The following is a 24,838-nucleotide window of genomic DNA, read 5'->3' on the forward strand; positions in this document are numbered from 1 at the left end:
GGCCAATCAGCAGCACGGGAGACCCCTCCACAGGGCCTTCCGCCCGACTGGGAAAAAAGATGAATTCCAGCCCGCGATTCACCACGATCGGGTAGTGTTCCTGCCAATCACAGCCCTGCACATCCCGTGACGACTGCCGTTTCCAGGCTAGCCCACATGTCCACTCCACACATACGTACCATGAGGGTTATCCTGGCATTTTTGGCCAGTTTTCTATCTCTCCATTTCCTCATCGAGTTAGTACAGTACCTGGATGGTTAGTCAGTCACGTTCATGTTCACAGTAAATATCTGCCTAGGGTACGTAAGTAGTGGTAGTAGTGATGAAAGTATGAAAGTGTGGCATCTGTCAGGCAGACAGTATTGGGGCCAGGGTTCACCCACCACACCTCCCAAACATATCGACCCGGATAATAACTTAGAGTGACATGAACGTTTAGACAACCACCCGCGAACTCTCTCGTTCCAGAGACTGACATTGACCGAGTAATGACATCATCGCTATCCTCCCGTGGGTTACAGGGTAGTTAGTCATATTCGTACATCCCTGCCTCAAGTCCTAATAATTGGGTAGCTTTAAGCAACCTTTCAATAACAATGAATTCATCCTGATCGGAAACTTTAGTGGCACTGGCAGTGGCAGCGCCACGTACCATCGCTTCCGTCTCCCAGGAATCAGGTACGATTCTTCCTTCGAAAGTCTTTCTTTCCTAGATAATATCTGGCTGCATGTAAGGTTGACCCCGTCGCAGCTGCCAAGTGGAGACTGCCTACCTATCAGTCCGATTCAATGATCGGCCCTGTCGGCTTGGGCTATCTATCTCTCCTTCGGTCTGTGAGCCTTCCATGATTCGCAGATTGACCGTCAGGCCGCAGAAGAAACTCCCAGGAAGCAGGATACGGTCTGCTGTCTAATGAACATTAAGAGTTATCTATTACGCAGAAGACGACCCTGGCCAGCCACTGGACTCCGCTTCTCATGACGGCTCCCGGGACTAGACTATATGATACCTCATTAAGGGCTCCTCTCTGACTCCATCTGGCTGGGACTGGTCCACGCCCATAGCCACTAGCTTGCCGATGTACCGCACCTATCTCATGCACGGGTCCGAGCTATCTAATTCGAATCGCCCGGTTGCTGGCCAGTGCTGCGGGTGATGATAGTTCCGGACTTCCGGGACGTCGGTCTAGTTCCGACCCACCATACGATTTCTGTCTCGGCCGATCTTGTTCAGGGCCCGGTGGACAGGCTCTATGGCGACATGTTAACGATCTACTATTTACCATCTTTGGAAGATTTGACCCGCCCAGTCACCCCCCTACGTCCGTTTACGTACAGAAGAGTGATCGTCTATCATAGCATGGTACAGATTATATACAGATATAGTATATACAGAAATAATGGTCATGACGTATACATGGCTCAGAGTGACAAGACTCCGGTCCGGGCAGCCGTGTGGGCAACTCAGCCATCACTGCAGCCACATTTCCCAAATTCCGGGCATTTGGCTGTACAATGCGCGGGAAACCTGCTTGGTGGCGAGCCCTTTAACAGGGTGAAAGTCTTTCTCGGAAGACTGAAACCCGATTGCAGTATCGGTGTAGCCCTGGTGTGAGATATATCACGGCTTGAGATCGTATATACATGCAGCAGAGATTTGCAGCACAGAGACAATTCGAATGTTAGGAAGGCCGCTCTATTTCCGACGAGGTGACATGCTGACTTCGGCGATCGGATAGGACCAGACTGTCCATAGAGATGGCCGTCCATGGGTACCGCGACTGCCGTCGACTGTAGGCGGGGGCAGCACGTGTCACATCTCCCGTGATTTGGTTGGGATCAACAAATGTTGGGTAGGTCTCCTGATCCGAGGAGCTCGACTCCGCCGGGCGGGTATTGACCAGCGAAACCAGTTTCCTCAGGACGCCAAATTCCAGCTTCAGCTTCACACTGTACACTGCAGCCTTCAAGGTGGTCTGGAGTGTGTATAGTCCCACATACTCTAGAACCAGGAGCGCGACATCCAAGAGAATAATCACCAGGTTGATGGCTATCAGCTCATACATGGTCTTATGCCGTTCAGCGTCCTTTTCGGGCCGCAAACGTAGCAGCTTCAGAGTCTCGGCGATGTAGATGATCGAGATGAGAATTTCCTGTGCGCAAAACCAAGCAAGCTGCATGCGCTCCATCACATTGAACCCTCGAATAACGGGCGTGGTGCCGACATAAATCGTACAATAAGTGAGAACGGTGGTAGGAATCAATAGGACGATCGTATCGAAGATGATAAGGTACAGCACCCGCCGCAGCAGCGTTTGGCTCTGTACGACCAAATGGAGTCGAGAGTAGAGGACAATGGACTGGCCTGGGACCATGAAGTAAAAGCCTAATGTAGAGAAGGTGACTGCAAACCAGAGAGGCCCGATGGCGAAGAATTCCAGCAAAAAGCCGATTGCTTGGGGGATGACGCCAAGCACGGCGGAGAGCAACATGGCCCAGAAATAGAGACCGCTGTAGCGAGTGAAGGTGAGGAAGATGAGGATGACGAGTTCGACAGCATTATACAGAGCAATTGCACAGAAGACTGCCATCAAAATCTTGATGGCCATGCTACCACCCTGGTAACCTCCAATGAGGCCCTCGGGCGGTTTGGAGAGAGAATCCCACATGTTCGGGGTTCCGTAACCTCGACCAAAGGGTCAGGCTGATATAGTAGATGTACACCACCCTCCTAGGTATGGAGGTCAAAGGACGAAGGCAGTAGGCCGGTTATAGATTCCGATTGCGACGAGTTTAGAATGTAGCGCCATGTCAAATCGATGTCAAAGTCCAACAAATCGGTCTATGCGTCCCGACGAGCAAGAGATGCGACGGGCCAGAAGCACTTGTGAAACCAAACCACGTCTTTCTTTGCATCCTTATCTTCCCAGTCGAATAACTGCCCAGCCGATCGCAAGGGGTCTCTGGAGCCTCTTAGGTCCAGATTAGCCTTCGTCAAGTGAGGCGCAGCGTCCGGTTTACCAGATAGCCATGAAACGCACGCAAGCGCCCAGTTTCAATACCGAGTTGAAGGCAGGACGCTAGTGGGAGGAAAAGACTCTGGTGGCGATTTAAGGTGGTTGTTTGTACCGTTCGTCGCAAGATGAAGGGGGAAGGAGGTCTTCAAGGGCGACAGGGGAAAGGATCGGAAGGTTTTGGAGCGGCGCCACTGGAGGTCTATTTTAATTGTATCGCTGAAGGAGAGCCCGAACGAACAGTGAAAGAAACATGCAAAGAAAGAAAGACAGTAAAGCCGTTAACACCCGGAGGTGAGGGGTGGTTGTTAATTTCAAGAGATTGAGAGATCGAGAAAGAAGAGGGTAGAAGATGGAAAGGAGCGGGGAGGCGAAAGAAAAGCGACGGAGCGAGCGGAGAGAAGAGGAAAGAAGCGAAGAAAAAGAAGGGACTAGATTATTGGATGATGGAGGAGTTTGGGGGGGGGGGGGGTTGGAAGAGACAGAACTAGTAGAGTTCTGGGACGGACTTGGGAAGAGTCCGGGGTTGAACCCGCCTGCCTGCCTGAATTTCGGGGGAACCTGGCATTACAGCGGCGGCGCCTCTGGCAACTCTGCAGGCTTGGGCCTCTCGTCCGGCTGACCCTAACTCCGCGGGGGGGTCCGGGCGGTGTTAAGGGTCTCCCAGCAGGTACCAGACCTACTCCATAGTAAGCCTGGGCGCATACTTCAGCGTACCGAATACCCGCTGCTCTGGTTCCCCGGCTGGTTCGTCGGGTCTCCCAATAGCCGAGCCCAGCCAAGACTGTGGCTGGTGGTCCGGTATTTGGGAAGGGAGAGGAGTCACATGGTTCGTCTGCTCTCCCTCGTCTAACTTCCCTGGAACTGTCAATTCCTACTCCCTTTTCCCCCCTCCCCCTCTCGTCTCCTACACTTTCTATATTTGTGCTTCGCCATCTCGTCCGAAAGATACCCAATTTAGACATGGCCTTCTCCGAGGTACAACCTTTCGTGGCTTTAGTGCTTTACCCCAGATTCCTGGTTCAGTAAAACGAACCAAATAGCAAACACCCCTTGAAAACCTTTAAACTTTGATGGATCTAGCATCTTCTCGTATACACCTCCCTCCATCTACACGGAATAAGCAAGGATCTGCATAATTTGTTCTTCAGCCGGGAACCACTGCTGGTCAGTGCCATAACAAACTATTCATGCCATGTGCTAAAGTTCCACATTCCATCGATCCCATTGTTGTGGACCCGAAGCCACTGATTCTCCTAATTATATACTTGGCTTCGGATGAGAGCGCCAGCCTACGATGGCATGAAATCCTCCTACATACTTTGATTGCCTAGACCGGTGCCATAGTCTCCTTCCTGCACATACTCTCAGTATCCCAGTCCTCGCTGCCAACCCCGTTCCGCACCATGAACAGGCCTTCCGGATCCCATTGGCTCTTGATTTGACGCAATCGGCCATAATGGCGACCCCAGAAAGCATTCTGAAAGTCCCTCTGTTCGGGATCTGCCTCGTTGAAGTAGACACCACCTCCCTCAGGATCGATAGAGGCGAGAATAGGTGTATTGACCCGGGATAGCGTTTGATGTGCGGCTGATTGTGCTTCAGGTGTGGGCGGGAATGATTGCATCAGAACTACAAGGAGGGCAGATGACCGCCACATCGGATTGACAGGCGTGTCCCCGTCCTTGGCGTTGAGGTTAATCTGCCCTCCCAGCACATTGACCGTAATCAGTGCGCCAGGATCCAACACCAGCTTCGAAAAGGACGCTGTCAGTCTTGAAGTGCCGGCGATGCTATCCATGAAAGACTCGGATATCACTACGCTGCTTTGCAGGTATCCGATCCCGCCAATATCTGCCTGCTTGGGAATAGTGAGAAAGGCGCTGATTTTGGAGTATTCGGCCAACTCATATTGATACTCGATACCAAACCAGTCAAGAAACCTCAGAAAGAGCCGAACCTGTTCTTCAAGCAACTCTGAATTGTTGTCGTCCCAGACGAACATTGTCCAGTTCACGTACCAATGGTAACTCGGCAGACGACCTACTATGTACTGTCCCGAATTTCCGTTGACCGACAGGGATTGCGTTAGTCGCACAATCTGCGTTATTGTTTGCCAGAAGATATCATTTGCTTGTGGATAGGTGAAATGGATGGTCGGGATAACTGATGGGATATCTCGGAATGTTCGCATCGTGACTTTGGTGACAATTCCATAAGTGCCTCCTCCACCTCCCCGGAGGGCCCAAAACAGATCCTCGTGTTGGCTCTCGTTTGCAGTGACTATGTCGCCCTGATTCGATTAGCGCCGTGAGAATCGATGGCAAGTTGCACGTACCTGTGCCGTCACAACTTCTAGTTCCAGAACATGGTCTACCGCTAGTCCATACATTGGACTAAGGACTGTTGACACCCCACCACCCTGAAGATACCCTCCAGCAACGCCGACCGTGGAGCATTCTCCTGCTACCACGATAAGCCCTCGAGCAGCAGCGGCGGCATAAAGCTCACCTACCATGACTCCTGCCCCGATACTGACGGCAGGCACTCCAATGGCGTTGACGTTATTTATTCCCAAACCCCCTTGGGGAGGGACGAAGTCGTCGGGGAAGGTTATATCTTTCATGCGATTCGTGAGGATTTGAAGAGAATTGGGAGCACCCGATCGACCAGTTGAGTCATGACCCGTGTTCTTGATAACCAACCGAATATTTCTCCGCTTGGCAAACCTGACCACAGTGCGGATTTCATCGACCGAGTGGACTACTGCAGAGTATAAAGGTATGCGCCCTTGCCCGCACACGGAGCTCGAGTTTGCCTCAATGGTACAACTTTCGTTTTTCCCGGGCCAATTCTCCCAGTTGAAACTTTGCAAAGCTCCTGTAGAGTTTTCATGCATGTCAGCGACAACAGACCCGAGACATTTCTCATGACTGGCATCCTACCTGGTTGCTCTGCGCGCCAGTTAGAATCATACTGCAAGTGAACGAGCTGATTGCAGGAGGCTTCGTTGAAGAAGGGCGCATGGCATACGTGACCTATGGGGTAGACGCGAACCAAATGACCACTGATAGATTCGTTTAGGTGTTTCCAATCATCCCTGGAAGGCCAGCATACGTCACTAGGTTGACACCGACATTCGGAAGTGGCTCCCACAAGAGACGATACCCGGAGCATCAGCAATGCCAGATTTATCAACATTGCCAATCGTTATGGTTGATGCACCTAACTCGCTGACAGTGACATGGATGGGAAGCTGCCTCCGAAGCATCGAGCATATCGGGGAACGGACTCTCTGGGTCGGAAGGTCCTTCCTGTGTTGCTACCACTAACTGTAGATGTCCATGGCAGCCTCTCGTCATATGTGCTCGACCACCATTTTGACGACTACAAGAATACCCCAGTTACATATATGCGGAGCTTGTCTTAGGCTGTGACACCAAGCTATGCGCGGTGTACCATGCGTCGCTAACGTGTACGACTTTGGGGACCGGATGCACTCAGGGCGGGCCTCAAAGGACCCTTACTAGAACATCTTTCTTACTAAGAACAGTCGACCACTAACTATAGGAAGAGGAAGTAGTACAAATATACCAGGCAGATAAGCGGCAGAACAGCGGACGAGGTCCTATATTTGGTGCCTGTTAGTAGGTGCCCCTTATGATGCTTGCTTGCACTTGCTGGTCTATATTTAGATTTAAGGATAAGCGGATATACTAGTGCATAACGAGACCATCGATCCTCTTCAGGCCTATTTTGATATTCTCAATGCTATTGACAATTTATCATTGATGAACTGTAGTAAATCAGCGTAGCAGGATACTTAATATCTAATGTAGTGTGTGGCCTCAGGCACGCTAGTTGGAGGGCTCTCTTTCTCAGCTCTCCAACTCCCATATTCACAACTCCACTCTCGTCCACAGCCCAACTTTGCAACCATCCGCCATCACTGATTTTCTCCGGACTCCGAAGTACTACCGTTAGTGCTACTCTGTCCGAGCTACTGTACGCCTTTTCTGATCACCGACAAACGCTCCCCACTTGGGTTACGTCCCGATCGGCGCTGTCGCGCAACTCACGGAGTACGGAGACTGGTGAAGTGGCCGCGCTAGTCGCGCTGGACGAGCTCTTCGCTGAGCCCTCTCCACAGGAATTTCGGGATTCCCATCCCCGAACGGAACTTTTACATCGATCCAGAGTCTAAGAGGCCCCCATTTGTTGCCCTCATCGCCGTGCCGATCAACTCTGCTGCTCGGGCGCTAAGTTCGGACCTGGAATACCAGAAGGTTGAGGCTTGGGGAGGGAATAACGCGAGAGTCCATTTGTTTGTTCAGTAGGAAAGGAGGAACAAAGAAGAAAAACAAACATAAAAGCGAGGCCGGAGCTGATAAGCTTCTGCAGCAAACTGCATTGCATTATGCAAGTTTTCTCGACGTCGCGTTTCTGCAGCTCTTCATGAACTCCGCTGAGCAGTATCTGATCTCGTCCCCCCGGTCGCATACCCGACAATTCTCGTCGAGCCAGCTGACAGAGGTCTGGACTGGAATGCTATGTCTTCTCCCCTCTTCGCTCGTGTTCATTTCCACCAATGGCAAACCGCTCGACGATAAGTGGTGGGCAAAGGAGCATTCAGCAAGGCGGCTAGGAAGATGATCCCTGTCAAGCTTATGCATGCTGTTAACTCCTTGAGACAATCCGTTAATTCCACTGCGGAAACGCCCCCGAGGAGGGAAGGTCTCGGTGGGAAGAACAGTCGGTCTCGCGCCGCGAAACTCAAATAGATCATCACACTGAACGGCATTGAGTGGACCTCAACAGTTTGCCTAGAGACGTCCAACTCACTTAGTCTTGACGTTGTGGGCCTGGAATAGCCCATGATGTGTCCGCACGGCAGACTCGACCCAAGACACGGCAGCTCACAACACAACGGTGTCAACCGTCTCTGATTCCGTCTTTTAGGTTGGCCGGGAATGGATATGGCGCAAACGTTGCGGGGTTGTCATTCGTATCTTACTGTCGATCTCAAGACTAGACACAATAGGAGTCCCACCCGCCAAGCTTCTGTCAGTTGCCTTTATTTGGGGCATCTGCTCTTCTGACTTGTGATCCTTTTGTCTTGCGAGACATTGTTCTTATCGCTGTATTACAGCTGCTGACAGGGTAATATCTTGACTATACAATGGCCTCGACTGATCAGACGTGGGAATTCATCGTTGTGGGTGGTCAGTATGCAAGTCTTTTCGTTGATCAGGACCTTTGCACCTAACATTGTTATAGGTGGCCCGGCGGGTTGTGCCCTTGCTTCAAGGCTCGCTCGGTCAGCGCGACGCCCTCAGGTCCTCCTGCTTGAAGCCGGCCCTCGTAAGGATGATCCATCGCTGCGTGTGGACGGCCAGCGATGGCAAACCTTTATGAATGGGGATCTGAATTGGGGCTACAAGACCACCCCGCAAGAGCACTGTAATGGTCGACAGATCGACTATTCTCGGGGCAAGGTGCTGGGTGGCAGCAGCGCCATCAACTTCGGTGTCTACACCGTGGGTGCGCGAGACGACTATAACCAATGGGCTGGGCTTGTTGGTGATGACTTGTTTCTCTGGGAGCGCATGCAGGCTCGATTCAGGCAGTTGGAGACATTCAACGGTGCCATTGTGGACCCAAAGAACAGCAAATATGCGACCCCAAAGACCTCGGACCACGGCTCCCAGGGGAGTCTGAAGGTGGGCTATGCGGCTGAATGGGAGCAGGATCTTCCTCTCATGATGGATGTGTTCGAGCAGGCTGGCCTGACTCGCAACCCTGACCACAACTCGGGAGACCCAATTGGAATGGCTTTGGTCATCAATTCATCTCACCAGGGCCGAAGGGTGACGGCAACTGATCTTTTGGATGGGGCACCATCTAATCTGACTATCATAACGGAGACACCAGCGCTCAAGCTCGTACTCCAAGGCACCAAGGCCGTTGGTGTGGAAACCAAGGGGGCAAGATGTATGCATTAGAATTATCCTTTGACTGAATGGTCCAACTGACCAGACTCGTCGCTACAGACTTCGCATCTAAGGAAGTGATCTTAACAACCGGATCACTGGACACGCCCAAGATTCTGATGCATTCGGGACTTGGACCAGCGGACCAACTACAACAATTCGGTATCCCCGTTGCCAAGGACATGCCTGCGGTAGGTCAAGGTCTTCGTGACCACTTCTTTGCACCGTTGTGCTTCCAACGGAACCCGACAACGAACGATCGCGACGCCTTCTTCGGCAACCCGGCCGCCATGGAGTCTGCTCTAGAGCAATGGAGCAAAGATGGCACTGGACCATGGGCACGTCACTCGTGTCAGATTGGCGCCGGCTGGCTCAAATCGGATCGATTGGTCGCATCTGAGGAATTCAAAGCACTACCTCCGACTGTGCAGGATTTCCTACAACGCGACACGGTGCCACATTATGAGTTCATGACACACTTCCCACTGCATCTCATCGCTCCCGAGCCCTTTAAAGATTACAGCTACGTCTGTATGCTCGTGTTTTTGATGAACGAGCAATCCAGTGGCGAAGTACGCCTGCAGTCAGCCAACCCTGAAGACCCTCTGTTGTTTGACCCGAAGTTCCTGTCACACCCGTTTGACAGGCGCGCATGTATTGAGATCTACCGCCATGCGCTAGAGGTAACGAAGCATGAATCTTTCCAGAAGGACACAGTGTCCGCATTGATTGCTCCTCCGTCCGAGTCGGATGAGGATATCCTAGAGTTCTGGAAGAACACCCTCGGGTCCAGTTGGCACATGACTGGGACGACCAAGATGGGTAAAACCGGGGATGTCGATGCGGTCGTGGACAGCCGATTCCGGGTATTTGGTGTCGAGAATCTGCGAATCGCTGACATGGGTGTGGTGCCTGTTTTGACCAACAATCACACGCAGGCGACCGCGTATGTGACTGGTTTGACATGCGGAGATGCGCTGGCAGAGGAATATGGACTTGATATTTCGGAGGCTCGATTGTAGGTGATTTACAAGACATGAGAAAGAACTCGTCTGGAATGTGACTATGGTCAATCACTGGCTCTCTACATTGATACCTTATGAGGGCCTATGTCAATCACAACTTCCTGTTCTCTATATCCGGAGCCGAGACTCGGTGTATACGAATGGTGATGTTCTGAAGGCGGGACTGGTGAATCTTTATATGATCCTCATCATTTCATCATCCGCCCGTCTTCACGGGGCCAGTCGTGTACCTCATCAACACGAATGAACGATTATACCCTACGTAATTAGGAACGTACATTTCCTTTGAAAATCCAAATATCTCGGTCTCTACCTGTCCACCACACCACACTCCAACGGAACGACTATAACGACAACAAAAGAAAGTCTCCACAGCTAGTTCCTCATCTACGCAATACCTACTCTCAGATAAACATTTCTCTACTTGCTATATATACAACCCCCACCTGAAAAGCTACACCACCAAAACCAAAATAATGGAATCACCACACAAGATATTCCTTATCCCCGAGGTACTGGAACAAGTCCTCGTGGAGCTCGACGCAACCACCCTGCTCCTCTCCCAACGCGTCTGCCACCTCTGGAATTCACTGATCAAGACATCCCCGACCCTCCAAAGAGCCTTATTCTTCCGTCCTGAAAAGCAATCACCAACCGAAGACCAAACCCCCAAGCGCACCACAAACCCCTTTATGGACAAGCTCCTGAAGCACTTCGTCAGCAACCCTAGATCAGTCAACGGCACACAAGATAGCAGCAACTGGCTTCGCCCATTCATGCCCCTACAAATAACGGATCATCCAAGGCTAGGACGGAAGGAACCCTACTCTCGCCCCGAAGCCAGCTGGCGAGAAATGCTCCTCGACCAACCACCAACCCCGAGCATAGCGGTCAGGGACGACCTCGTTCCCCTGAAGACATTCGGGGTACTCTCCGACGAGAGAAAGTCCGTCCTCAGACTAAAGCATCTAGAGACGCTTGTTCAGGTGTGTTTATTGCTCCCTGTGGGGAACATTCTCATCTTCTATCCTATGCAAAGTCGTCCTTTGTGCCGCACGCCTGTCTCATGTCTACGAAGATGTTTGGAAGATCGTCACACTTATATCATGCCTAGATCCTTTAGGCCGACGGGATTGTCTGCGGCGGGGGGAAATGCCTCCATGCAAGGTGGCAGAACTGCAGGTGTCCCATGGTTGACTGGGGTTATGAGGTGGCTTAAGGAGTCGGGGTGGGGGTGTATGCGGGAGATTCGGAGCTTGGAGTATGCTCTTCATTATATGGACTTATACTATATGTGAGGTCGGACGGTATGAAGTACTAGGGTGGGAGAGTAGTGGGGACTTGCAGACACTTGCTTCGGCATTATACTATGGAAAGTGTGTGTGTGTGTGTGTGTGTGTGTGTGACAGCACCTGTTGGTGATTGAGGGTATGGGTACTCTGATGAAGAGTGTAGATTTATGTCGAGGGTTAGCTGGGACAGTAGCTAGGATTGTGCTTGTCGAATGATATTGAATTTTGCTCATCTATGCGTTCTCCTACTGTTTAACGTTAGGCATACTCACGTCGTAGTATATACAGATTACATTCGACAACATGAGGTCAGAGTGCTACACAGTGCTAGATGGGTGTCAAGATTCGAGATGAGCAGAAACATTCTAAGGTAGTATACAATGAACAAGAAGCCAAGTACATGCTCACCAACCACAGACATTGACTATCTCCAAATACTGTCCCTCGTGACCGCCCCATTGACCGCCAAAGGCGGCAGAACCTAGTGAACCTCGATCAAAAAACCTCGGATATAAGCGGATTTAAGGCTTTCCAGAATCCAAATGGTGACCCTGGATTCTGTATGTTTTTTGACCGCCTTTTGAATTCTGCCGCTTGGCATGCCAGTGCCTTACAAAACTACCAAGTACACATATCAGCATGAACTATACAATGTCTTAGACACTATCATGCTATCTGACAAGAGGCCCGCCATATTCCTGTATGCCAGATTCAATGCTCAGGAACTTTGTGAAATTGCAAGCAATCTTCGACAGAATATTTTTGCATTTGCGACCTTGACTAACATCCCGCGAGCGGCAGCTTCAATTGGGCTGTTTTCATTACTTTCGGGGATGGAGTTCAGTGGGTACTGCGATCGCCACATACAATTGGCGCCGAGATGTCAATGGAGCTTTTCTCAAAATTGCGTGAAAGTGAAGCTGCGACTTTGAAATAAGTGAAACAGAACAGCGACATTTCAGTGCCAACGGTGCTCCTTTACAGGTAAGGCATATGCCTACGCTGTCTGTGCTATGCTGATTTTGGAAGTCCCAACTCTGAAAATGAGATCGGTATACCATTTACCTTGATGAGCAAGGCCACTGGCTGTCCTCTAGAAAGGGCCTGAGGGCTACCAAAGTCTGGTGAGCCAGAACTGGCTGCACCGCTGAAAGCAAAAGTGCTGTATCAGCTAGGAGAGATGACTTAACTAGAATCTATCGCAGTTGCGGTTCAATCATATAAGCTCACTCTTCGAGCATGATGGGCTGTTTTGAGTTGAAGAATGTCTCACCCTTGGCCATGTACTGCATGACCGCTATTCGCTAGAAGATGTGCCACGGGGACCATTTACCTCCGAAGTACAGTACTTCGATAGCCTATAGCTGCATTGAATAAGCATGCAGAAGCGTTACAGCTTTCTCGCCACTGCTTTGCTGCTCCTATTCCCAATCGCGAAGACTATGAATCACATGATCAGTACTTTGAAGCCTGTGATCTATGGAATGACTTTGTCACTGTTGGGAAGAAGATGGACTCTACTGACAACAGACTTGATTACATAGTGGCTGCAAATGACCTGCGCGATCTTATCCCAACATGGCGAGCACAGTTATCAAACACTAAGTTACACTCATTTTCATTAAGCCATGCGGATCTGAGCGCAAATAATACCTTTGTCGACGATGATTTCAACATCACATGTATCATCGACTGGGCGTTCTCATCAACTGTGCCAGGAGCCTTGATGTTGGCTCCTCCTGCCCTGCCCCAGTCACGCTACGAGCTGGACGACTACCTTATTCAAGCCTTTCGAAATGGGGTTGAATTGGCCATCACGGAAGACACGCGTAATGAACAGTCAAAATCTAATAAAGTCGCCCTTGAGATCCTACAACAGAGCAGGTTCGCTTGGCTATTGTCACGGTTGCCCAACTATGACTCGACTGATGACCACCGTCTCTTTGCTGCAATCTGGCGACATATCTATGGCCAAGAGAAGGACGCCAGTTCTCATTATACCGAGAAGCGATCGTCCTCAAGCTTTATCGAGCTATACAATGGCATCCGTCTGGAGGACCAGCCAATCCAGAAGATTACAAAAGGCAGAGCGGGGTTACTTTCGGGGTAATATATTCCAGCAGGCCATTGCAAGGAAGCTAAAACTAGTTTCGCGGTGGGGTTGCCAGTACACGCCACAACCCCACGAGCAACGTCTCCGGAAAGCGGGGTAGCTTTTTGTCACCGACTCAAAGCTGTGGAAGTGGATCTTGCTGTTTAAGAATGATTGGGATCAGATCTACGGGTCCAAGACAGACTTGGAGCGCTGAATCGGTACAACATTACTTCTTTGACGGCTTAATCAGAAACGTGGTTATGCTGCTCTATATGCTGTTCAAAGGGGAATAAATACAGTTCTATAGGTGTCCCCGGAGATACTCGCCCAGCGCCATGATAGCCATGGCCTGTCCATATGGCATGGCTGTCAAAGGAATCTTCTTATAGAAGTCCAAAGAATCTCCCATGCCGGTCCCAAAGCTCGTCTGCTGCAGTTCTCCAGTCTCATCAACGGCGCCCAACACTGCCTGAACGGCCTTCTCTGCAACTACCCGATACTTCTTTGGCAGATACCTCTTCCTAACAGCCTTAAGGATACCATATGCAAAACCTGCCGTGGCGGAGGCCTCGACGTACGAATCGGGATGGTCAAGCAGGGTGTGCCAAAAGCCCGATTCCTCTTGCAGGCCCATCAATGCCTCGCATTGGGCCTCTAACGTATCCAACAAGAACAGGCGAATGGGATCGCCCTCCTTCAAATCCAACAACTCAACAAACTCTGGGATAACCATCGTCACCCAACTATTACCGCGCGCCCACCTCGCCCTAGCAAAGTTATGCCCACCGTCCTCGAACGTCCAGCCATGAAACCACAGCCCGGTGCTCGTATCCACCAGGTACTTTACGTGCACTAACGTCTGACGCTTGGCCTCCTCAACATACTCTGGCCGGTTGAGCAACTTTCCAATCTTCGCCAAAGGCATCACGGTCATCATCAACGTATCATCCCACAACTGCTGGTAATTTTCCGTAAGGTATGTGGCGTGCTGCATTCCACCCTGCTTGGTGCGCGGGAGTTCATGCATGGCCCACTCAGCCCATGCATCCAGCCAGGGCAGGTAGACAGGGTTTTGCGTCTTCTCGTATACGTATGCCAGTGTGAGGAAGACAGCCATTGTGTTGATGTTCTTGGTGGTGCCGCCTTCTGCGAAACGGGCGGCGAACCAATCCTCGATAATCTGAAGGAGGTGTGGGGAGCCGGTCATCTCGTAGTATTTCCAAATACCATAGAGACCGATTCCATGTGTCCACTCCCAGCCATGCCAGGACTTGGTATCGATGATGCGGCCATCGGCGAGGGGGAGGAGGAATTGACCGGTTTTATCTTGGATGTTGACGAGGTTGGTGATCAGGAGGTCAATTTTGGACCTGACAGCGGGAGGAGTTGTAGAAGCCATGGCGAGAGGTGAGGAACTGAGGAGGATTGCTGATGGAGTGGTTGTGCTGCAGTATGCTGATGCTGGTGTCTATAAGTGGGATGAAGCACCCCTCGTGTCGAGCTTCAGCAGCAATGCGGGGAATGCCCTCGGGCTAATTTCTGCCGAACAGCCACGTCTTGATTATGCCAAGCTCGCTCGGCAAATAGAGGGATTGGTCGTTTAAGATGCTAAACTAAGGATAGGCTCTGAATTGCTTCTAAGCGAAGGGCTCGGGCCAATTGTCCCCGCGCGGGGGCGGACCCTGCCGCCCCCGGATTGTACGCGTGGAGAATCCCAGCCCGCAGGCATCCCTGGCATCAGACTATCAGACTATCAGACCTGCCCATCATGCCTCTAATTGGAGTGAAAATGCAGCCACGGAGCAGCCACTCGTACCCTAGTCAGACTCTATCTTCCGCATGACCGATATAAGAGTGTCCAGTCCCCCAGCTGGGTTGACCCAGTTGATCCTCTCCAACACTAAAGGTCTGGTAGCAACATGTCTATGGAGAATATTAGCTCGATGCCCGCGGGCGGGCCTGACTCCAAAGGAGCTTCCACAGCTGTGGAGGATCACAAGCCGACTCAAGATGTCTCCCATGTCGAGCGGGTGCTGTCGCCCACCGACAAACTCAAGGACCCAATCGATGCCGCTCGCGTCGATAATGAAGTGCTGGAGTATGCCACGCGCGGCCAGATCGAGGTCGATGAAGCCGAGAGTCGGCGTCTTCGCCGCATGATTGATCGTCGTGTGTTGGTCATCATGATCGTGACATATTTTCTGCAGGCGCTGGATAAGGGTACCATGTCGTTTGCTTCCATTATGGGCATTCGCGACGATGCTCATCTTGTGGGACAGGAGGTTAGTGAGCCTATATCTGCATACGTTCAAGCACTAACTGGATAGTACTCCTGGCTCACAACCTGCATCTACATCGCCGTCCTGATCGTCGAATACCCTACCAACTGGATCATCCAACGCGTCCGCATCGCCAAATACCTCGGCTTCAATATCGTCTGCTGGGGCACGATTCTAGCCCTGCACTCGGCATGCCACAACTTTGCCGGTCTAGTGACTGTGCGTACTCTGCTTGGTATCTTCGAAGCTGCCTGTCAGCCTTCCTTTGTTGTTCTTTCCGGAATGTGGTATAAGCGGGAAGAACAAGCCTCTACTGTCACCTTCTGGTAATCCCAGCCCGACATCTTTCATCTACACGCACTAACATGGCAACAGGTACATGATGAATGGCGGCCAACAAATCGTCGGTGGTCTCCTAGCCTACTGCTTCAGTCTGATCGGCTCCGACCGTGCTCTCAAATCCTGGCAAGCGCTCTTCCTCACCTACGGCTGTATTTCCGTGCTCTGGGGCCTCTTCGTGGTCTGGTGGATGCCCGATTCCCCGATGCGCGCCAAGTGCTTTACCGAAGAGGACAAGCACAAGATGGTTGAGCGTGTGCGCGCCAACCAGACCGGACTGCAGAATAAGAAGTTCCGCGCGTACCAGATGTGGGAAGCGTTCCGGGATCCGCAAATGTACTGCTACTGCGCGATTCAGGTCTTTACCACGCTGCCGACGAGTGGACTTGGAGCGTTTGCGAACATCATTATTAGTGGGTTCAACTTCACGGAGTTGCAGACGCAGTTGTTGGCGATGGTGCTGGGCTTTTACATTATTATTGTGTTGTTGACGAGTGCTTGGTTGGTCAAGAGATATCAGCAGAACTTGCTGGTGATGCTGGGATTTATTATTCCGTGAGCCTCCCTCTCTTATAATGTTTCAGAGGTGTGTATTTATTAACAAGATGCAGGTCCTTCGTCGGCACTATCGTCCTCATGACAGTGCAGAACCACTCCCTCAGCACCAAAGTCGGCCTGCTCATCAGCTACTACATCACGCTGTCGTTCTGGTCCGCGCAGAACTTGGGCTTGTCCATGGTGACGAGAAACATTGCCGGCGCTACTAAGAAGTCGACTGTTGTGGCCGCGACGTTTGTCTCATGGGCCGTCGGGAACGCCATCGGTATGATCCTTCATCCCCCTATCGTTCCAGACATATACTAATGAAGTAGGTCCCCAAGTATTCCTCGACCGCGACGCCCCGCGGTACTTCACTGCCTTCGGCGTTCACCTCGGCTGCTACTCCGCCATGACACTGGCGGTTATCTTCCTGCGCTTCTACCTGATCCGGGAGAACAAGAAGAAGGACAAGGCAATGGCCGAGATGGGCATATCCCTAGAGGGCGAGGACCATCTAGCGAGGGCGTTCGAGGACAGGACAGACCGCGAGAATATCCACTTCAGATATATATACTAGGCTTAGCTAGCTACCCTCCACCACCCATACAATTCAAGCATTTGATACCCTTTTCCCTCCACCAACCCACTATATACACCCATTATATCATACTAGATAGACGATAGATCACTTCCTCTCAAGATCCGCCACCAAATCATCCACACTCCTCATCTCCTTCGCATTATTCTCCCCGACATCCAGGGCAACCAACACCCGACTAACACAATTATACCCCGCCACGCCCGTCGTCAACTCAACAATCTCCCGATCCGACAACCCCACCTCCTTCAACTTCTCAAACGTACCATCCTGCACTTTCACCGTCCGCGTCATCTCATCCACATACCGCACCACCGCCTTCTGCACGTCCGTCAATTGACTTCCCTTCAACTCCTCCTCTGCCTTCGCATCCCCCTCGGCGAGAGAGGGCAGTGTCCGCACCGCACCCAACTCCACCCCCTTAATGCCCCCCTTCAGCGCCAACGGCGCATGCGCATTCCATTCGTAAATGGCATTCGTCAGCACGGCCACGCGACACACTGCCAGCTCGAGTAATCCGCCGTCGATGATGGTCTGGGTGCGGATCGCGCCCAAAAAGCTGTTCCAGCCGTCGGCGACGGGAGGAGAGTGTAGCAGGGAGAGATCGAGGGGGATGAGGGGGCGGGGGTGTCGGCGGGCGGCGATGCGGGAGTAGATTTCGGTGGTGGGGAGGTCGGTGGGGTCCGGGGGGGGGGAGGGGGCGTAGGGGAGGCGCATTTTTCGTGAGGGAATTGGGTTACTGGTGATGTTGTTAAATTGGTGATAGGGGAAGGAGAGAAATTGGCTTACAGTTTGAAAAGGTAGGGTTTGGGTCGGGGTTTGGGGATGATAAACATAAGTTGGTTAATGTGGATGGAGGGAGGGGAGGGGTGGTGGGGTGGGGATGGGAGCACTTTAGTATGTTGGAGTGAGTTTGGAATGGATGGAATGGACCGTTTATCCGCCCGACCCGAGATTGGTTGCCGAGTGGGTGCGGGTGCGGGTGGTCGGCTGTGTAGATGCCGATACTAGTAAGTAGTCTATCTCTTGGTGTTGGTATGGAGTGAGTTGGGGTTGGAGTAGCACTAACTCCTAGGTAGGTAGGGAATTGTCAACTAATCGCCAACTACTTACTGCTCACTGGTGCAGGGGGAGTCTGGGGTGCGGGGATCGTGCGTCGGCGCATTCTTGGGTCTGCAGGGGTATTATAGAGCAGTCATACTGGATTCGGAGAATAGTAGCTGAGGTGCTGAGATCGGGAGAGGTGGGCTAATACTGTGCTATCGGGTGTTTGGTGTCTTCGCTATACAAGTAGTTGACACATTAACGTTCACTTGCTTGCTAATTTCCCATTCATATAATGTTGAGATAAACTCACCAAACCATCTCACTCTGTCATGGATATATCACCGAAGTTTCTCACATACCATACCTGCAAGGGACCCCCTCGCTGATCCCTCACCTCCCTCTTTAGTTGGCTCTCTCCAGCTCCATGTCACATAGTGGCTTAGAATCTCCCGAGTCCCGATTGCTCCAACAGCACCATTCCAACCCCAATGCCATCGGCTGATCCACGTCTATTGAACCTTGTTTTCCGCCATGACAGCTACCACTTTCGAGCCGTCAGCTTGGCGGAGAATCAAGCCCTGCAAGGGCGATGCAAGGGGGAAATGCAGAAACAAGTATCTATCAATGTTTTAACGTCGTTGCAATGGAACATGTCTGTCTCTACATGCATGACCCTAGCAGGTAGCTTCAGTTAGAGACATGTTGACCGCCAGGACAGTATATATCCTCTTCACCAGACTCTAGTCTGGTAAGTAGGCCTGATACTTTTCCCACCACTATCCCAAGTAGCATCACCATGAAGTGGCTCAACCTCCTCCCCATAGCCTTAGGGCTAGGTACTATCTCCCCTCTCTCCCATTTACCACCCACCACCTCTACCCATACTAACCAAGCCGAATACCAGCCCACGCAAGCATCATCTCCTTCTCCCCCCCAACCAACCCGGACATCATCTACAGCCTCACCATCCCCAACACCACCACCCTCTCCACCCCAGGCCCAATCTACATCCAAATCACCGCCCCAACCTCCATCCAATGGGTCGGCCTAGGCCAAGGCGCCCAAATGACCGGCGCGAACATGTTCGTCCTCTACACCTCCTCGTCAACCAAGATCACCCTCTCCCCGCGCTCCGGCCTCGGCCACTTCGAACCCCAATACACAAGCAACACCCAAATCACCATGCTCCCAGGCACCGGCATCTCCACCATCAACTCCACCACCGCCGCCCTCACCAACAGCAGTTCCCCCTCCTCCGACAACACCAGAACAACCATGACAGCCAACTTCCGCTGCGACAACTGTCTCACCTGGCAAGACGGCACCGGCACCATGAACCCCAAGGACCCCAACTTCCCCTTCATCTGGGCCTATCGCGCCGGCGTACCCATCAACTCCGCCTCCATGGACGCCGACATTTCCATCCACGATGACATGGGCGGCATCCAAGTCGATCTCACTCAGGCCGGTATGCCCCCTCAACCCAACAACACCACATCCTCAGATAGTAGTAGTAACAGCAACATCACCAACCCCTTCGCGAACTACAACCCACTCACCGACTCCATCCCGGCCCAATCCACCACCAACCCATCCACAACCTCCTCCTCCCCGCTCCCCAACCTCACTAAAATGACCCATATCCTCATCTCCCACGCAACCCTCATGTCCCTCTCCTTCGTGCTCTTCTACCCGCTCTCGGCCCTGCTCATGCCCCTGCCTATCTCCCTCCCCGTCTCAAAATTTAGACTGCATATGCCCCTCCAGATATTCACTATGCTCATGACCCTCGCGGGCTTCGGATGCGGGATCTACCTTGCCTATGAGACGGGGCAGTTGCGCACGGCGCACCCCATCCTGGGGATTATTGTCGTCGGGGTGCTGGTGCTGTTTCAGCCGGCTATGGGCTGGTTGCAGCATTTTGGGTATGTGAGGACGGGCGGCAGGACGGTGTGGGGGGTTTGTCATAGGTTGCTTGGGAGGGGGGTTATTGTGGTGGGAGTTGTTAATGGGGGTATTGGGCTTCATGTTGCTAGGGACATGGGGATGGCGCCGGTGGGGGCGGTCGTTGGGTATGCGGTTGTTGCCGGGGTGGTTGGGGGGATTTATTTGGGGGGGTTGTTGGTGGCGTGGATGGTCGAGAGGAAGAGGAGGGGGGTACAAAGGGAGGGGGAGGGCGAGAGGGTGGAAAATGTGGAGGGGAGGGAAGGTGGTGTTGGTGATGGTGATGGAGAGAAGGGGGGGAGTGTGGAGGAGAGGGATAGGTAGGATGAAGTCTGTGTTATGGTGTGGTGATGTAGGGTGAAAAGATGATTAACAGGTGTTAGTATAGACTACTCAGATGAGGATAGTCTGGCAAGGATCAAGGGTCGGAGTAGTGACTAGTGGATCCCACGTGGTGTCAGCACTTTAATTATACCAGATTACAATTCACTACAACTAAGTAGTTCTCATAGTTTGTTAATTCAATAATCATTAAATCTATACCATATCTATATCATATCTGCATAGCTGCAAACTGCATCTAGAACTTAAGAACAGCCTTACCCAAGTTCTTTCCATGGAAAATACCCAACAAACCCTCGGGCGCATTCTCAATACCCTGGGTCTCATGAATCAAAGTCTTGAAAGTACCCTCCTTAATCCACTTCTGCACCTTCTCCTGGTGCTCCTTAGTATACTTATCACCCATACCTTTATCACCGACAATGAAACCACGCATATCCAGACGCTTGGTCAACACATTGGTAATGTTCTTGATCGGGTAACCACCGCCATTGTACTGCGAGATCATACCGCACACGACGATACGACCGAAATCGTTCATCGCATTCAGCGCAGCCTCAAGGTGCTCACCACCAACATTCTCGTAGTAGATGTCCAGACCCTCGGGGGCCAGACGGGCCAGCGCATCAGCCGGCTTCTCGGTCTTGTAGTTGAAACCACCGTCGAAGCCGAGCTCCTTGATGATGAAGTCGAGCTTCTCGTCCGATCCAACGGATCCAATGACCTTCAGACCTTCGTGCTTAGCGAGCTGGCCGACCAGCTGGCCGACAGCACCACTGGCGGCGGAGACGAAGATGGTCTCGCCCTTCTTGGGCTTGCCGATCTCGTAGAGGGAGGAGTAGGCAGTCAGACCGGGCATGCCAAGGGCGCCGATGAAGACGCGGAGGTCCTCGATGCCGAGGGGGTTCTCGAGGGCGCGGACGCGGACGAGCTGGTCAGCGGCGACGGAGATGTACTGCTGGATGGGGAGGAAGCCGATGATCAGGTCGCCCTCCTTGTAGGCGGGGGTGTTGGAGCGGAGGACCTTGCCGATGATGCTGCTGTCGATGGGAGCGTTGAGGGTGAAAGCGGGGGAGTAGGACTTGATGTGGGCGGGGCGCATGCGGCCGCGCATGTAGGGATCGAAGCTGGCATAGAGGGATTGCACGAAGATGCCACCCTCCGGGGCCGGGGCGGAGGCGTCGTACGAGGCCTGCTCGACGACGACGTCCTGGCCGGGGACGAAGTAGCCGGTGGGGATTTGCTTGAAGACGAGGGATTGGTTGGACATGGTGATTATGGTGTATATTTCACTTGGAGTGTTTGAAAAAGCTAAGAATTGAATAGCAAGGGTCTGACGTCGGGTTTATATTTCCTGCGGATCATGGCGGGTGGAATGTCGATTACAAAGCACCATGATGATTCTACTGTATTGCCCCCTAAGCAAGCAGAAGCTTCTCGAGACGAGGAATGTTTTTTTTGAGTTACCTAGGCTCTTGCCAGAAACAGGCTGGTGTGGGTGGGTTTTCGCCCGGGACAACGGGCAGATTGGTGCAAAAGCTCCGTTGAACCACGGCTCTGGTGGACCGTGCCGGTGATGAGGCAATCGGGGGATATGCTTGTTCGGGGCATCAACCGGGCAGGATGTGAACGACGAGTACTGCTCGGCAAGCTAGGAAATTTTTTTTTCTCAAAGAGTGAGGGGGAGATTGTTTCAAACAAACACTATAGAAATACAGTTCTTACTGTGTAAAGGTACCCCTCCGATAGGCTGCACTTAACGGAAACGCTTCTCCGTGAAGGGTTACTTATGTCATACTGGCGGAGCGATCTTAGAATCAGGAATGGAAGCCGGAAAGTTTCCACTCGGCGGGGACTACAGTGTCGAGTTATGCTACGGGCCTCGGGATAAGGGGACAAGTGGGGGATTCAATGCGGACGGTGAAACTGATTAGTATTCGGCGACCGATGCTTATCAAGCATGAATAGAAGATGTTGAGACTGAATAAAACCATCAAAATACCTCGGCAGTGGAGGATGTTGGGGTTGATTTGATGTTATCTCCATTATCCCCGGCATTACTCAGCATAAGCTGTCAATTTTTTGTCGGAATAGATTCGGTCTTCGGCATTGACAGAATTGACTTCTATTTACTGCATCTCAACCACGCAATTCTTGAACTTTCGACTGGGGACACCCTTTTCAAACAGCACATCCAACTCCTCAAACGTCTTCCCTTGCGTCTCCGGCATCCACCAGAAGCAGTAACCTGCACACAGCGCGCCTAACCCCGCAAATAGAAATCCCATCTTGCCCCGCCAGTTTCCCTCGTCTTCGTTCATCGCGTACGGTATCACCACTGCGAACACTACCGACCACACAAAGCAGCTGACTGTGGCCAGCGCGATGGTCAGTCCCCGCAGTCGCGCCGATGAGACCTCCGCCAGCAGCACATAGCAGAAAGGGCCGAGACTGAGATCATACACGAACGTGCAAGCCAGCATGAGCCCACACTGTCCCCATACCGTGGCATTGTCTCGTGGGACGACGTCGAGCACACCGATCAGGCACTGTACCACCGCCAATGCGGAGCATCCGAAGATGTACATCGTTCGGCGGCCCACGTAGGGCAGTAATAGCCACGATAGACATGTCCCGACTAGTCCCAGCGCCGTCAGTCCGATGTTCATCGAAAATGCATTTGACGAGTCCAAGCCCGCCAGCTCCATAAAATGCACGGCGTAGTTGATGAAGAAGACATTTCCCGTGAAGGCTTGCATGTTGTAAGCCATCACGCAGATCAGCAGTCGGCGGAGGTTTGGCCCACGCAGACATTCCCGGTATGTCGGGCGGTCCGCCTGAAAACTGGCCTCTAGACGAAGTGTCTCTTCGATATGGGATAGTTGGCGCGACACATCTACACCTGGAGTTGCTAGACGCCGCAGTGATGCTAGTGCCGCTTCGTTGCGACCATGCCGACACAGCCAGTATGGCGGATCAGGACAGAAGAAGATCAGCGCTAGCATAATGCATGGTAGTGCCCACTGCGTCGCGATCGGAATTGAGTACGACATGGTGGTATTCAGCGACTCCGTGCCTTTTAGGATGCCCGATGCGATGAGCGACCCGATCGAAAAGGCAAGGTTGGTCATTGTAGCCGCGAACCCGCGGAGTGCCAGCGGAGTCACCTCACCCACGTACGCGGAGGCACAAATGGGGTAAAATGCGATGATGCACCCATTGATGAGCTCGCCCACAAACAACTGGGCTGGCGTATGACTGAAGAACTGCACGAATATGAAGGCGATGGACAAACACGAGCACACAGCTATCATCACTCGTGGACCGAAGCGATCGTAGGCAAAGCCCGAGCAGAGGGCGCCCACGATGGCTCCTAGTAAATTGGCGTATTGGAAGGCGGAGATCCACTGAGCAGCTAGGACATATTCACCATGGTAGTTGTAGCCGTATGTCTCCTTGAAGACGTCGAGACCGACTAGACCTTTGACGATACCGCCATCCTATACCAGTTAGGGCTGCTTATCACCTCATATGGAGGATGACCTACAATGCCTTTCAAAATGGTCGCCTATGGCAAGTTAACAGCTGCTTTTCAACCGAACAAATATAGGATCCTCCTACCAGGTTCATGAACGACGCCCAAGCCACAGCCGGCCAGTGCCGTCGCATGGCTTCCCAGAACCCCAGCGCATGTTCCTTTCGAGTGAACTCCTGCGCAAACTCGGCTTCATCGCTCACACCATCCGGAAGGACCTGAACGACTGTCTGTCGCTTTTCATCTTGAATATTACCCATGGCGGGGTGACTGGCTCAATTCTTCTCACATACTGGATGTTCATCTGCTTTTTATGTGTGACGCGCCTGCTGTCTTGGCCTTCTTGGCTCGGGTGATTGCGCCAATCGCTTCGGACAGCATCATGTCGGTACCATTTATTTTATTGTATGGCTCATCGATGCCATGTGCAGCTAAGCATATCTATATCTCATCTATCTATGATTTGCTCAATCTGTATCCACATCTCAAATGCGGTGCGGAATGCACTGTACTTGATTGGTAGGAGGAATTGGGAAATCCTCCTGTGCTGTCTTTCGAGGACCTTGGGGTTTCTGCCGAGACAATTAGTGGTAGTTGGATGCTGGGCAATTGAGCAAGTTCTTACATATGCTATCAAACATACTTAGTCAAGTATATACAAGCTAAATGATAATGACATATATCCTTTAGGTCTGCTGGACTTTATAATAGAGATTCTTCTAAATCATGTATTCTGGTCATTTGCTACACTAAACCTCATGAAATTGTCCCAGTTCTTCTGAGAATTATACATTTCAT

General features: G+C 51.9%; 13 protein-coding genes across 13 annotated transcripts; 6 read left to right on the plus strand and 7 right to left on the minus strand.

The window, feature by feature from the left end:
• The first annotated feature begins 817 nt into the window (after nucleotides 1–817).
• Nucleotides 818–1,727, plus strand: BO88DRAFT_167876 (uncharacterized protein). The gene has a single exon (XM_025701641.1). It carries the CDS (start codon nucleotides 1,157–1,159, stop codon nucleotides 1,613–1,615), a length of 459 nt encoding a protein of 152 aa, XP_025566492.1. The 5' UTR covers nucleotides 818–1,156; the 3' UTR covers nucleotides 1,616–1,727.
• On the minus strand, nucleotides 1,649–2,905 carry BO88DRAFT_167817 (uncharacterized protein). Its single transcript, XM_025701639.1, has one exon. The coding sequence runs from the start codon at nucleotides 2,667–2,669 to the stop codon at nucleotides 1,683–1,685; it is 987 nt and encodes a 328-aa protein (XP_025566493.1). The 5' UTR covers nucleotides 2,670–2,905; the 3' UTR covers nucleotides 1,649–1,682.
• A 488-nt stretch (nucleotides 2,906–3,393) lies between these two features.
• BO88DRAFT_167837 (uncharacterized protein) lies at nucleotides 3,394–4,162 on the minus strand. Its single transcript, XM_025701640.1, has one exon. It carries the CDS (start codon nucleotides 3,977–3,979, stop codon nucleotides 3,446–3,448), a length of 534 nt encoding a protein of 177 aa, XP_025566494.1. The 5' UTR covers nucleotides 3,980–4,162; the 3' UTR covers nucleotides 3,394–3,445.
• A 182-nt stretch (nucleotides 4,163–4,344) lies between these two features.
• Nucleotides 4,345–6,215, minus strand: BO88DRAFT_422461 (FAD-binding oxidoreductase; the record flags this gene model as incomplete). The annotated part of the gene is made up of 3 exons (XM_025708576.1): nucleotides 4,345–5,307; nucleotides 5,353–5,894; nucleotides 5,960–6,215. The coding sequence occupies 3 exons, from the start codon at nucleotides 6,213–6,215 to the stop codon at nucleotides 4,345–4,347; spliced, it is 1,761 nt and encodes a 586-aa protein (XP_025566495.1).
• A 1,978-nt stretch (nucleotides 6,216–8,193) lies between these two features.
• Nucleotides 8,194–10,026, plus strand: BO88DRAFT_450092 (GMC family oxidoreductase; the record flags this gene model as incomplete). Its single annotated transcript, XM_025710545.1, has 3 exons — nucleotides 8,194–8,236; nucleotides 8,292–9,005; nucleotides 9,065–10,026. 3 exons carry the CDS (start codon nucleotides 8,194–8,196, stop codon nucleotides 10,024–10,026), a joined length of 1,719 nt encoding a protein of 572 aa, XP_025566496.1.
• A 479-nt stretch (nucleotides 10,027–10,505) lies between these two features.
• Nucleotides 10,506–11,143, plus strand: BO88DRAFT_422463 (uncharacterized protein; the record flags this gene model as incomplete). Its single annotated transcript, XM_025708577.1, has 2 exons — nucleotides 10,506–11,015; nucleotides 11,069–11,143. The coding sequence occupies 2 exons, from the start codon at nucleotides 10,506–10,508 to the stop codon at nucleotides 11,141–11,143; spliced, it is 585 nt and encodes a 194-aa protein (XP_025566497.1).
• Nucleotides 11,144–12,632: 1,489 nt separating this feature from the next.
• BO88DRAFT_432532 (uncharacterized protein) lies at nucleotides 12,633–13,431 on the plus strand (the record flags this gene model as incomplete). Its single annotated transcript, XM_025709368.1, is given in 2 exon segments — nucleotides 12,633–12,666; nucleotides 12,686–13,431. 2 exon segments carry the CDS (start codon nucleotides 12,633–12,635, stop codon nucleotides 13,429–13,431), a joined length of 780 nt encoding a protein of 259 aa, XP_025566498.1.
• Nucleotides 13,432–13,717: 286 nt separating this feature from the next.
• On the minus strand, nucleotides 13,718–14,942 carry BO88DRAFT_441279 (glycoside hydrolase family 88/105 protein; the record flags this gene model as incomplete). The annotated part of the gene is made up of 1 exon (XM_025709861.1): nucleotides 13,718–14,942. Exon 1 carries the CDS (start codon nucleotides 14,813–14,815, stop codon nucleotides 13,718–13,720), a length of 1,098 nt encoding a protein of 365 aa, XP_025566499.1. The 5' UTR covers nucleotides 14,816–14,942.
• A 209-nt stretch (nucleotides 14,943–15,151) lies between these two features.
• On the plus strand, nucleotides 15,152–17,205 carry BO88DRAFT_167924 (putative 2-ketogluconate transporter). The gene is made up of 5 exons (XM_025701642.1): nucleotides 15,152–15,698; nucleotides 15,744–16,021; nucleotides 16,071–16,589; nucleotides 16,646–16,857; nucleotides 16,907–17,205. Exons 1-5 carry the CDS (start codon nucleotides 15,336–15,338, stop codon nucleotides 17,149–17,151), a joined length of 1,617 nt encoding a protein of 538 aa, XP_025566500.1. The 5' UTR covers nucleotides 15,152–15,335; the 3' UTR covers nucleotides 17,152–17,205.
• BO88DRAFT_485048 (carboxymuconolactone decarboxylase family protein) lies at nucleotides 17,005–17,889 on the minus strand (the record flags this gene model as incomplete). The annotated part of the gene is made up of 1 exon (XM_025712319.1): nucleotides 17,005–17,889. One exon carries the CDS (start codon nucleotides 17,887–17,889, stop codon nucleotides 17,260–17,262), a length of 630 nt encoding a protein of 209 aa, XP_025566501.1. The 3' UTR covers nucleotides 17,005–17,259.
• A 1,126-nt stretch (nucleotides 17,890–19,015) lies between these two features.
• Nucleotides 19,016–20,487, plus strand: BO88DRAFT_381494 (cytochrome and DOMON domain-containing protein; the record flags this gene model as incomplete). Its single annotated transcript, XM_025704586.1, has 2 exons — nucleotides 19,016–19,055; nucleotides 19,124–20,487. The coding sequence occupies 2 exons, from the start codon at nucleotides 19,016–19,018 to the stop codon at nucleotides 20,485–20,487; spliced, it is 1,404 nt and encodes a 467-aa protein (XP_025566502.1).
• A 217-nt stretch (nucleotides 20,488–20,704) lies between these two features.
• Nucleotides 20,705–21,804, minus strand: BO88DRAFT_401815 (MDR family NADP-dependent oxidoreductase). Its single transcript, XM_025705933.1, has one exon. The coding sequence runs from the start codon at nucleotides 21,773–21,775 to the stop codon at nucleotides 20,744–20,746; it is 1,032 nt and encodes a 343-aa protein (XP_025566503.1). The 5' UTR covers nucleotides 21,776–21,804; the 3' UTR covers nucleotides 20,705–20,743.
• Nucleotides 21,805–22,634: 830 nt separating this feature from the next.
• On the minus strand, nucleotides 22,635–24,307 carry BO88DRAFT_381499 (MFS alpha-glucoside transporter; the record flags this gene model as incomplete). Its single annotated transcript, XM_025704587.1, has 3 exons — nucleotides 24,127–24,307; nucleotides 24,032–24,073; nucleotides 22,635–24,005 (listed from the first exon to the last, which is right to left on the minus strand). The coding sequence occupies exons 1-3, from the start codon at nucleotides 24,298–24,300 to the stop codon at nucleotides 22,635–22,637; spliced, it is 1,587 nt and encodes a 528-aa protein (XP_025566504.1). The 5' UTR covers nucleotides 24,301–24,307.
• Between the last annotated feature and the right edge of the window lie 531 nt (nucleotides 24,308–24,838).

Source organism: Aspergillus vadensis, assembly GCF_003184925.1.
Source record: "Aspergillus vadensis CBS 113365 unplaced genomic scaffold BO88scaffold_3, whole genome shotgun sequence".
Lineage (NCBI taxonomy): Eukaryota > Fungi > Ascomycota > Eurotiomycetes > Eurotiales > Aspergillaceae > Aspergillus > Aspergillus vadensis.